At 37.4% G+C, this 12169-nt stretch overlaps 1 protein-coding gene across 3 annotated transcripts in view; it reads left to right on the forward strand.

The window, feature by feature from the left end:
- Positions 1-10216, forward strand: part of SYNPO2 (synaptopodin 2) — a 180944-nt gene extending 170728 nt beyond the window's left edge. For 2 of the 3 annotated variants that reach the window (XM_041758950.1, XM_041758952.1), the window contains exon 5: positions 6607-10216. In XM_041758950.1, the coding sequence (XP_041614884.1) occupies positions 6607-7146 (540 nt within the window). In that variant the 3' untranslated portion in view covers positions 7147-10216. The remainder of the gene's footprint in view (positions 1-6606) is intronic. The other variant, XM_041758951.1, reaches the window with a different exon arrangement.
- The last annotated feature ends 1953 nt before the right edge of the window (positions 10217-12169 follow it).

The raw sequence follows: 12169 nt of genomic DNA on the forward strand, positions 1-12169 counted from the left end.
AAGGTCAAGTGTTTCCTGCCAGTTAAATTGATTATCAGACGGCTTAATAAGGAAGCTAAACTAAGCTGCTTCATTAACTGTTTTATGTGGATAAATCAGCATTGAACTGACATGAAAAGTTGGTTATGGTAAACTGAGAAAGGCCTTCAGCTCCTCCAAGCTTTTCAGCTGACCGGTGTGTGTCTCACCTTCATATAAAGGGAGCGCATTTAATGTGAGGTATTCCCTAGATGCCAGCTACTTATTTGTGACAAATGGTAAGATGGCTACAGTAATTAATCCAAACTTGATTGACATTTAAGTGATTCTTTCCAAAATTTCTAAGATCTCATTTCATTTAGCTTGCTTGGATTTGACTCTTTTTAATTTTTATTTATTTTTATTTTTTAAGATTTTATTTATTCTTGAGAGACACAGAGAGAGAGAGAGAGAGAGGCAGAGACATAGGCAGAGGCAGAAGCAGGCTCCATGTAGGGAGCCTGACGCGGGACTCGATCCCAGGACTCCAGGATCAGGCCCTGGGCCAAAGGCAGGCGCTAAACTGCTAAGCCAACCAGGGATCCCCTAAATCTTTTTTAAAGAGACGTTTTCTCAAAATGATTTCATTGCAAGTATAGTATAATATTTGACTAAGAACTCTGGTTTGAAACTGCGTGGGTCTAGTTTCCCCAATCCAGCACTTTCTAGCTTTCTACCCTTGGGGAAGTTAGTTATCGTTACTTACCTTCTTTAAGTCTCCTCATCCTTGTCCTTGTCCTTGTCCTTGAAAATAGAGATAATAATAAGGCCTACTTCATGGGTTTGTTCTGAGGATTATATGAAATACTCTATGTAAGGCAATTAGGCCACCTCTTGGCACACAGTATGAGCTGTTAGTGTTGGCTATAATTAAAGGTAGAGGTAGGAAAATGCCTCCTCTGTGTTTAGCCTTTAGTGGGAATATTTCACACCAGGTGATTTGTGAGTTCAGTGGGAATCTTTGCAGCCTTTGCTGTAGGCATTGTATTTGACTGACTAAAGAGTAGCATGCACTTTCCTGTATTGAGCACTTAAGGGACACATACTCTAAATACACACAGACTGAATGTTCTACATGCAACATTAGCTATGGCATCTGCCAGATGACAAGACCTCTCAGTCAGTTTGAATGATGTTTTCATTGGTTTGCTTTTGGTGTTTATATTTATGTATATACATCTACTTAAGAAGATCAAGATAGGGGTACGCGGGTGGCTCAGTCAGTTGAGTGTCTGCCTTTGGCTCAGATCATGATCTTGGGATCCTGGGATTGAGCCCCACATTGGGCTCCCTGCTCAGCGGGGAGTCTGCTTTTCCCTCTCTTTCTGCCTGCCACTCTGCCTGCTTGTGCACTTGCTCTCTCACAAAGTTAAAGATACTATATCTGCATTAGCCTTACCTAACAGACTGGAGGAAGAAGGATGCAGAAACCTTGAAAAAAATGACCACCATAGATGTTATTTCTCCTTAGTTTGAAAATGAAGGATAGAAACAGCATGGTGAAGATTTCCAAAGAGGGTGGAAGCAGTTGGGAATATGTGAAGAAAAGGCTGTATGGAAGTGGAAGCAGATGTATTTTATGTTACTAGGATCACTGGGGTAAAAGTTATGAGAGGCAACATTTGGTTCGATGTAAAGAGGAAGTTCTCAACTATTAAAGCCCAAGGATTGGCCAAGGTGCCCTGAAAACAAGTGAACCCCTTTCTCTAGAATGGGGCTCTTCTAGAGAGCAAGGCCTGAATGAGGTGTAAGGTTTCAACTCTTAAGACGATTCCAATTTCTTGAAATTAATCAATAGAACATTTTTTTTCATTTTATTTTTAGCCTATATTTCATTTTTAAAAGAAAAATAAGAAAAAGACTCTAGTGTTCTACTGAAAATGGTAATGTTATATGACAGGATATTAAAGTGAAAGTTCCCCTGAGGCCCTCAGATAGCAGAGATATTAAATGCGAAAGTCTGAAAACTACAGCCTCAGCAAAGAACACAGCAGGGAGCCATTCCTGTTGGAACCCCTCAGTCAGGTCCAGATTATTAAAAGGGATCAGAGTACAACAAGGAGAGAGGATTTCTTTCTTTCTTTTTTTTTTAAGATTTTATTTATTTATTCATGAGAGACACACACACACAGAGAAAAAGAGAGAGAGAGAGAGAGAGAGAGGCAGAGACACAGGCAGAGGGAGAAGCAGGCTCCGTGCAGGGAGCCCAATGTGGGACTTGATCCCAGGACCCTAGGATCACGCCCTAGGCAGGCGCTAAACCACTGAGCCACCCAGGGATCCCCAGGAGAGAGGATTTCTTGAGGAAGAATTCTGGTAGCCATAGATCATGGGGAGTGGCCTTGAAGTAGGTGGATTAGAAGGAGTCCTAGCGCCTCACCTCCACTCCTGTGAGAGAAGAGTTTCAAAGTAGCTTTTTAGAGGGGCACCTGGTTGGCTCAGTAGGTTAAGCATCCAACTCTTGATACTGGCTCAGGCTGTGATCTCAAGGTTGTGAGACTGAGCCTTGTGTCAGGCTCTGTGCTAGGCATAGAATCTGCTTAACTCTCCCTCTCCTTCTGCCCCTCCCCCCATTTGTTCTCTCTAAAAAATAAAAATTTTTTTTTAAAAAAAAGTCACTTCTTAGCCTGATATGAGATATCTGCATGAGGATGGAAAGGAGGGCATTGAGGATTGGGGACTGACACTCCCAAGAGATCTGGAAGGTGAGACATGGACTGACACATTGTTTGGACAAAAAAACCAGGAAATCTGTTTCTGTACTCCCAAAGGCAAATGATGTGTGTTCCCCATGGACCACAGCAAGCCAGGAGCAAAGGAGGGTTGGAGGTCTCAAGGCCTCTTCAAAAGAACCCGTAGCTTCAGCTTCCCAGGGGGTGCAGAACGAGTCACAAGTTACCTGTTAGAATAGGGATGGCTTGGCATGAATTGAGGACTATAAGCAAAATGTCCCCTGTGACAGGAATCTTTAAAGATCCCATGAAAGTTTCTTTACCTGGGCCTACTTGGCTCTGAGAGTGAAAAGCCGGAATACAATGTTACCACAGCAAGTAAAAATTCCCTTCAGCTCTTTGTCTCTTCTCCATCCTTATACTCTGAGCCCAGGGAACAAGAAATCCCAGTTAGCAAGCTGAGGGAGGAGAGGAAAGAAAACATGAAGAGGCCAATCACAATGCCTTCTGTGAAGGAAGAGGATCTTCCTGAAACAGGTCCCAGGGAGAAGAGATTTAACTCTAAATTGAGATTAGAGTTTGTTACTGCAAGGGATGGGATATTCTATTTTGGAATAAACTAGTTTGGGTAACTTAGAGTGGCCACAGGACTATTCCGAAAGAAAGCAGAGTACCACAGGACCTGCTAGGTTTTCATCTAGTGACAGTGGAAAACTTCTTTCATTAAAAAAAGTTAAAGGGTGACAGGAGACAAGAAGAAAGAAGCAATTTGATGATGCGTCATATATAATGCTAATTTAACATACTGGCTACAGTTAAGTGCTCACATATCAAAAATTAAAATTCTTCAGATAATAATAACAACCCACGGTGGAAACAAAAACCAAGCATCTAACCTATGTTATGCTAGGGTTCTTCCATCAGACGTTCAAGCTCCAAAATAGAAGAAACACCTCTGTTATTTCCAGGTCCCTTTGTCATTTCTGGCTTGGGGTATATCACATGGCTTCTGTTAGCCCACCAGGCAGAGAACAGCATGAGCCTTGAGACAGAGACTAACAGAAGGAAACACACCAAAGAACAAGATGAGAAAATTGCTTTGGGGAAATACGTTAAAATTAGGGGTTTGGGAGGAGGCAGGGACTAGAAACCTGCAATATTTTGGGCACAAACAGAAACAACAATGTACCTAAGAACTATTTAGTTAGACCACAGTTGCAGCTCTCATCTATGGCAGTTTGTAAGTTTATGTTCTATTGTTAGCTCTGAAAGGAATATGAAGGCATGTTTGGCTGTCTGAGGACAGCAACAGTCATTTTGTTCATTCAGGTGATTGCTCTCTTCCTCTAACAACCAGTCCTGCTGCTATATTTGGTATATTTGTATTCTCCAGGAGATGCTTTTTAACTTTGATGCTATTTAAAATTGTTCCTCAGAGAACCTTCACTCACTCTTGCAATATCATACTTCAAAGTTCTACTTTTTTGCTCACATATTCAACTGATTAACATTGATGCCTTGGTGGAAAAAAAAATCACTGATCTCTTTGTAATTAGAATATCATTCGACAGTGCTTTTAGGCTAATTTCTGTTAAGTTTCTGTTCTTCTGAAGATTTTTAAGCTAAGAAGTGGGGGAGGAAAAAATTGGAAAATAAAATTTCCACTTTCATCCAGGGTTTTGGAAGCCCTATCACTGAAGTGGATGTGTCCACATTCTACTTAATTCTTCCAAATATATTGCTAATTATTTCTTTTTCCAGTTATGAGCCAGTGATGTTAATCACCTGTGTGTGTATTCTGGATCACTTCCTGCATTTCTGTAGAATCTTAGGTGCCTTTATTAACATCTCTTCAAGTTTCTGATGTTTTAAAGCCGTGACTAAAAGAGGCCCTTGAGGTGCTATAACTGATCAAAGAGATATCATAAAGCAGATATTATTGGAATTTGAAAACTGTCCAAAGACTTTTTAGGCCAATGTGTCCTCTCTCTTCCATTAGTAAGGACAAAAGGGAGACATAGACATATACTATGGGAGACAAAAGCTGAATATTTCTTTATCATATTGAATGTTAATACTTCTCACAGTTTAGAAAATTCCCTATTGATCCTGTCAAGATACGTAAAGAGTCTCTAAAGTGATCTTCCATGATTGAATAACTTGCCACTGCAAAGCCAACAACAGTACTCTTATATGTTTCTGGAGGGCAAGGACTTCATTTAAATCATCTTTACATTTCCAGACTCATAGATAATCCTGGGAAATATTAGGTGTTCAATAAAATTCTTGTTGAATGAATGAAACCAATGCATGAATCATGTGAAATGGAAATCAAGTCCAAAATGGTAACTCAAATTAGGCTTTTCTCCCCTCCCTGATTATATAGTCCAGAGAACTTATTATTAGATATAGATTAGGATAAAGAGATTAATGAAAACAAGATTTGTTAGGATCCAACCATTATTAGTGAAATTTTAATGATAAAAAAGAGAGAGGCAAGATTCAGTATATTGACCCCTTTATTCTTGATATGCAAACCCAGAATGAACCATCTACCTTTTTTGTAGGTCTAATGGAAAAAAAAACAAACCATACCATTTGAACGTAAGATAGTTTTGTCAAATCCAGGTGTTGGTATTCACTTTAAATTTAAGGACTGGGCAGCCCCGGTAGCTCAGCGGTTTAGCGCCTGCCTTCAGTCCAGGGCATGATCCTGGAGTCCCAGGATCGAGTCCCATGTCGGACTCCCTGCATGGAGCCTACTTCTCCCTCTGCCTGTGTCTCTGCCTCTGTGTGTGTGTGTGTGTGTGTCTCTCATGAATAAATAAATTAAATCTTAAAAAAAAATTTAAAGACTGAGTTAAGAAAGAAAAGCTGTGGAAACCGTTTATGAAATTTAGATGCATTTTTAAGCATGAGGATGCTTTCTATTCCAGAAACACACAATGTTACAATACTTTCAAAGTTGACTCATTTCCCTTAGGTGTGTACATTTGCTACTTTCTGCCAGAAGCTTGTCCAAGAGAGTTCATGCAGATGGGACTGTGTGAGGACTTAACGTAGATAACTAGTCTTTAGGGTTCCTAGAAACACAGGGGGGCAAAAAGAGAGAGAATACAGAGCTTTCAATAAATTATATTTCTGCACACTGACAAACCAAACATTTAACATACACAGGGGAATGTTGCAGGGACACAAACTCTCAAGCAAGGAATGTTTCCCACATAGAAAGAAGCTAAACACAAATGAAACAAGTAGCAGCAGTATTTCTCTGAGACATAGGCAATATCCCATGCTTAGAAAATGGAAATCCACAGGATCTTCAGCAAAGTATAAATAGATTTTGAGAAGAAAAAAAAATCATCCACTCCATCAGATCAGTAACATTAAATACATCATCTAAGTAGCTCTTGTTTTTGTGTGTGTGTGTCGGGGGTGGGGGGTTGATTTATTTGGTGGACCAAAATAAGATAACAGATTGGAAGTCTCTTGGGAAAGGTAAAGAGTCCAGTAGCTCATGGTCTGTTTCTGGGGGTAGTCAAATATGTTTTGTTTATTTTGTATCAGGAAAACAGGACCTGAATGAGCACAGGCTGTGTATATAGATATGATTATGTGGAGGGCAGATAAGTAAGGGTGGCTCCCAGTCATAACAGAGTCCCTGCAGTGGTGGTTGTGCTTAAGAGAGATGGTAGCGATTAGAACTATGGGTTCAGAGATGGAGAGCAATAAGAAACCAAGTCCCAGGCCAGAGCTAATAATACACAAGGCAGAGGCAGCCTGCCTTGGCTTTAGGGCTAAGTATTTTGGGGGTCTGATTTTGTGTTCAGTAATGTTGCCAAGATTACTTTGGAATAACAGTAAATCAGCACAAACCAAAATGAATGAGTTATACTAACATTTTCATTGTTTCTAGCAGATTAGACACTCCCTTTCTCTTCCTGGAAGACCAGTCCCACCCACCATCTCCACAGCATCTCCTTGGGTATACCAGCCTGCTTATAACCACTCCAGCAAATCAACTGATGAGCTAGAGAAAGCAAACAAGAGACTAACTCCTTGGGAAGCAGCAGCAAAGTCTCCTCTTGGTCTAGTGGATGATGCCTTTAAGCCCAGAAACATCCAGGAGTCCATTGTGGCAAATGTGGTCTCAGCAGCCAAGAGGAAGGTACTTCCAGGGCGCTCAGAGGATTGGAATGAGAGACTGTCCTATGTTCCTCAAGCCCAGAAGGCCAATGTGAGCTCATTTGCAAGGCAAGAGTATAATGTTGCATCCTCATTTAATAATATGTCTACCAACTACCAGTATGGTTCACAGTTGCCATATGTATATTATAGGCAGCCTTCCAGAAATGATTCTGAAATAATGTCCATGGAAACTAGATCTGATTATTGTCTTTCAATAGCTGATTGCAACTACAACCCACACCCAAGGGGATGGAGACGCCAGACATGAATATTAGAAAAACTGATCATGTGCCATCTATAATAGAATTTTTGAAATGTTCCTTTGTAGAATGCTTCACTTTTCCAGTAGATTTTGATTCACTTTTGGTCTTGGCTTGTTCTCAGAAGTCATTTATTTGAGTTTCTGTGTGTGTGTGTGTGTGTGTGTGTGTGTATGCATGTGTGAGTGATCTCTTCCTTGTCTGCTCATGACAGAGAATTTCTTTGAGGAACAAATTCATTTTCTACATTGATGTGCTGGCACTTATATCTAATTCATAATCTTAATTCCATTTATTCCATTAATATGTGGCAGTCTAGGCAACTAAACACTGCTCATTTAAAGTGATATTAAGTATTTTCTTCTAAGTGTCTTAGTCCAGGAAGGAATTAATGAAACATGATGTACTAATTGTCATTAGCAGTAACAACAAGGAATATAACGTTGGATAATTTTTCAGTGGAGCAAGCCATTGAATGATAATTATATAAAAAAGGATTTCCTTGGTGTTATTTTAAGCATTTCTCTGAAACAGTATCAAAAAACCAATGAAATTCAGTCTTTTAGAACTGAAATATTGGTGTTCTCAGAATGAAAGAAATATTTGACAGAAGATAATTATACAGTTCAGAAGGATTTTTGAGGCAAATTGTGTCATGTATGGGGAATAGAAAGATTTAGGTATAGAATTTATTTTTAATCCATTTAAAGCCAGCAGCCTGAGACAGGAATAGATTCTGGGTTCAGGTATTCTCATTTGTCAATTGAGAAGATCAGATTATTTAATCTCTTACATCCTTAATAACCCTGATATTCTGAGATTCTCTCATTGGTAGAATGGCCTTTGGTGTATTATTCATTTTTTGTTGCTCATCATATAAACATAGGATTAATTTAGGAGTGGGTTAGATCATCAGTGTCACTACCTATGTAATTAAAGGTCCAAAAGGAATTGTTGGGGGACAGGTTTTGTGCTATGTGTTATGTGGAGTGAGGGTTGATGGGAAGAAAAAAAAACTGTTCATGGATTTAAGGAAGTGGTAGATGGATGTGTCTGTTATTATGCAACCGTAGGTCATGACCATTTATTTAGTTACAGAAAACAAAGCCATCATTAGGATGTTCAAAGGAAGCTGAACAGCTGCTTGGTCAATTTCATGACCCATGCCTTGTTAGCACGACCATGAGACAATCAAACACCTGCTCCTTGCTGCCATACCCACAAAGTATTCAGTACAAGGAAATTCAAAGCATCTAACGTCATAGAATTGACAGCATTTTAAAATTAAAAAAAAAAAATTTAGGTACTGAAAACTTTCTTAGATTTTTAAATGTGATTGTTTTGCCTTGTTTTGCTCTTTAACTCTTGAATTTATCATTATAATGGTGTCTTTCACAGGATAAAGCTTAAAAAGAAAAAAATTCCAGGGTCAAAGTGATCTCTTATCTTGGAAGTAGAATATAAAAAATCTGAAGAGATGATAGTAAGTTCTATTATTGATGGACCCAATCAGATACTGATTTGTTTAGTTAAAAAGAAAAGAAAAAATGCATACTTCTAAAGCTATATTGTTAAGTTCCCTTAAACTTATATGCTGTCAGTTCTCTCAAATTATAAAACATAATTATTGATGACTCCTAAGACTTTCTATGAAATCTTCAAAATAATGCCTGGTATATTTATCAGCATGTCAGCAAATTCTCAGGAATCCCCTACATAAAAGTCTTATTTGCTTCAAACTTGATGATATTGGCTGAATCATTCTAGATGTCTGCGTCTTAAAATAAGGATCATCTAGCAGAGAAGACTGCCTGACAGGATCAGATCCTATTTTGTTGCTTTCTTTTATAAATGCTAGATAGTGGTTTCCATTATTCTGAGGATTTAATATTGACATTTATTGTATTAGTCACTAAAACTTTCAGAAATTGACATTTATTGTATTAGTCACTAAAACTTTCACTGGACCCAAAATGAAAACACAGACATTTTAAACTTAAACATTATTATAATAAAATAGCCATCCCCATCTTCGGATGTAGTAGATCAAAATTATCTTTGTGTGAAGCTATCTGAGTTTATTCTAGATGTCAAGGGAAAGACAATACATGGCAGGAAAGTTGTACGTGTTTCACTCACAAAGAAATGAACATCTGATATTTTTATTAGAAACTGATATTTTAAGGAGTCATATATTGAAGATAGAATTCTGAAGAAGCAGAAATGCCAATGTCAAATCATCACAGAATGTATTGTGGAAATTGAATCGCCAGTTTATTTAAAAACGAGTAAAGTTAGATTGCTTGGATTCAAGCTAGTGTTTGAGACAGGAGACCTGCCACGCTGATATCCAATTCCTATAGGTAAGAATACCTTATATCTATAAGATAAAAACAGCATTTTAAAAAGAGCTGTTGCTTGTAAATATATATACCACATTTTTTTTATACCACATTTGTTAAGACATTTTTCTACTGTAGCAATCACGTAGGTAGACAGAGGTCCTTTTTTTTTGTTTTTACCACAGATTAAAAAGCATGCCCTAAAATGTTACAGATGCCAATTATAGAGACACTAATTTGTCACCTTTCCTACATCTGGAGTTTAAATATCACATCATTGCATGTGTATGAACTATCTGCTATTAAAATGATTTAAATTTTGTTTAGTATTTTTAGTTTTATAGATGCACAGATTTGAGTCCATTTATTTCTGAGTATGTCTCTTATGTTTTGGCACCATCACTCACATTGCAAAGGGTCACTCTATTAGGGCTCAAGCATATATATGTATTAATGAATTGAAACTTTGGATGAAAAATTGTAGCAGATAGGCTCAGTTATTATAATTAGAGATGAATTACAGAAATGTTTATTTTTTCAGAGAAAGTAGATTTTCACATTTGATTTCTATTCAAAGTAGAAGTATCTACACTGTCCACACTTTTCTATTAAAAATGACTATGTTCCCCTGCCAGTTAGATTGACATTTCCAACTGTGTTTATCCCAAAAGACTGTATTTGAAATGCATACTGAATATCAAAACTATATTAGTAATAAAAAAGACTTGAAAATAAACTTAAAGAGTGTTTTAATTTTTCCTTATAAAACATGATTTTGAATTAATTTTCACTCCAAAAAACTGGGATTTGACATACTCCAAATCTGAAAGTTGATAAATATCATGATATACATTATATTCTTACTTATATACAGTGCATTGTTAATCTTATCTACTGCATATTTTTGAATTTTAGTTTCTATATTAGCTTCGAGATACATCAAAAGAATTTGATGCTGATTGCAACATTTTAACTGTAACACTTAAAAACTTTAGAAAACCTTAACCTAAAAATATGGGTCAGTTTGACATGTAAGTTAAAAGTTTGAAAAAAAAAAGTTTGGGGTTCAAACATAATATTATTCTTTATTAATTCTTTCCTTCATAGTATGTTGAAAATTACTCTTAAGTATAAGAATAGCCAATGGTATATGACTTGATAACATGTTGGTTGGGTTTCTGAAGCTGCTCTGGACTCACTCAGAGAATCTATCATGTTTGTCATTCCAGAAATGACTTTGGCTCTTCCTCGATGAGATTAAAACTATCACCTGGAACAGCAGCTCCCTGGTCAATTGGTATCATACCAATATCATACCACAGCTTTCTGACTTTTTTTTTTTTTTTTTTGTAAATTCTGAATAGAATGGCTGTTTTTGGCATTCTGATAAATATTTTTTAGGGACACTGGGTGGTTGAGCGTCTGCCTTCCGCTCAGGTCGTGATCCCAGAGTCCTGGGATCAGAGCTCTGCCTATGTCTCTGCCTCTCTCTCTCTGTGTCTCATGAATAAATTAATAAAGTCTTAAAAAAAAATCTTTCTGGAAACATACTTCAAAAATGAAGACTCTTAAAGATTAAAATGACCCAAGAGTAGTAACACTATATTGTCTTAAGATGCTAATACCATAGAAAAATCCCCTTTTCTCTGAAGAATGCCTAATGCTTAGTAGATCATGAATTTCAAAACATACTTAGGAAGTAGGTAATGTCATTTCCACCTAGAGCCAACAGACAGCCTGAGGCAAGGGCAGTTCAGTTCCCTGGCTCCTTATTGAGCTGCTTCAAAAATAGCCAGTTTCCCCAGTCTATTTACTACCAAAAGTATTTAGTACCAACTACTCCCTTTTCCTCAGTGGTTCTGGAAAACAACACAATTTGTGACTTCTCAAATGTAATAGGACAGTATTTTCCACGAAGGGGCATTTCATTATTTACAGCCTAATAAATTGTGACAGTTTATATTTCTAGGAAGGATCTGGCGATCTCTCTACAAAAATCAAGTAATTGCCAAAAGGGCATTTTAAGAGGAAATGCCTCCAGTAAATCTTGCTGTGGTATTTTTTTCTCTCTGAAGTTGTGAAGATTTGCTATATTGTAACTTCTTTCTCCTTGACTTTTCTATCTCCAGTCTTCATGAATTCTGTCCTCTGCTCCCATCTTGCCCAAGAGGAAAAAGCTTCATTTAACTCTTCAAGGATTTCAAAATTTATATATATATATATATATATATATATATATATATATATATATATATTTTTTTTTTTTTTTTTTGGTCAAGTTTTTATTTAAATTCTAGTTAGCGGGATCCCTGGGTGGCGCAGTGGTTTGGCGCTTGCCTTTGGCCCAGGGCGCGATCCTGGAGACCCGGGATCGAATCCCACGTCAGGCTCCCGGTGCATGGAGCCTGCTTCTCCCCCTGCCTATGTCTCTGCCTCTCTCTCTGTCTCTCTGTGACTATCATAAATAAATAAAATTTAAAAATAAATAAATAAATAAAAATAAATTCTAGTTAGCTAATATGTGGTTTCAGAGGTAGACTTTAGTGATTCGTCACTTGCATATAACATCCAGTGCTCATCACATCAACATTTATATTTCTTTTTTTATCTTATTTTATTTTATTTTTTTTAATTCTTTTTAAAGATTTATTTATTTATTCATTCAGAGAGAGCGAAGAGAGAGGCAGAG

This window comes from Vulpes lagopus, chromosome 6 (assembly GCF_018345385.1).
Source record: "Vulpes lagopus strain Blue_001 chromosome 6, ASM1834538v1, whole genome shotgun sequence".
Lineage (NCBI taxonomy): Eukaryota > Metazoa > Chordata > Mammalia > Carnivora > Canidae > Vulpes > Vulpes lagopus.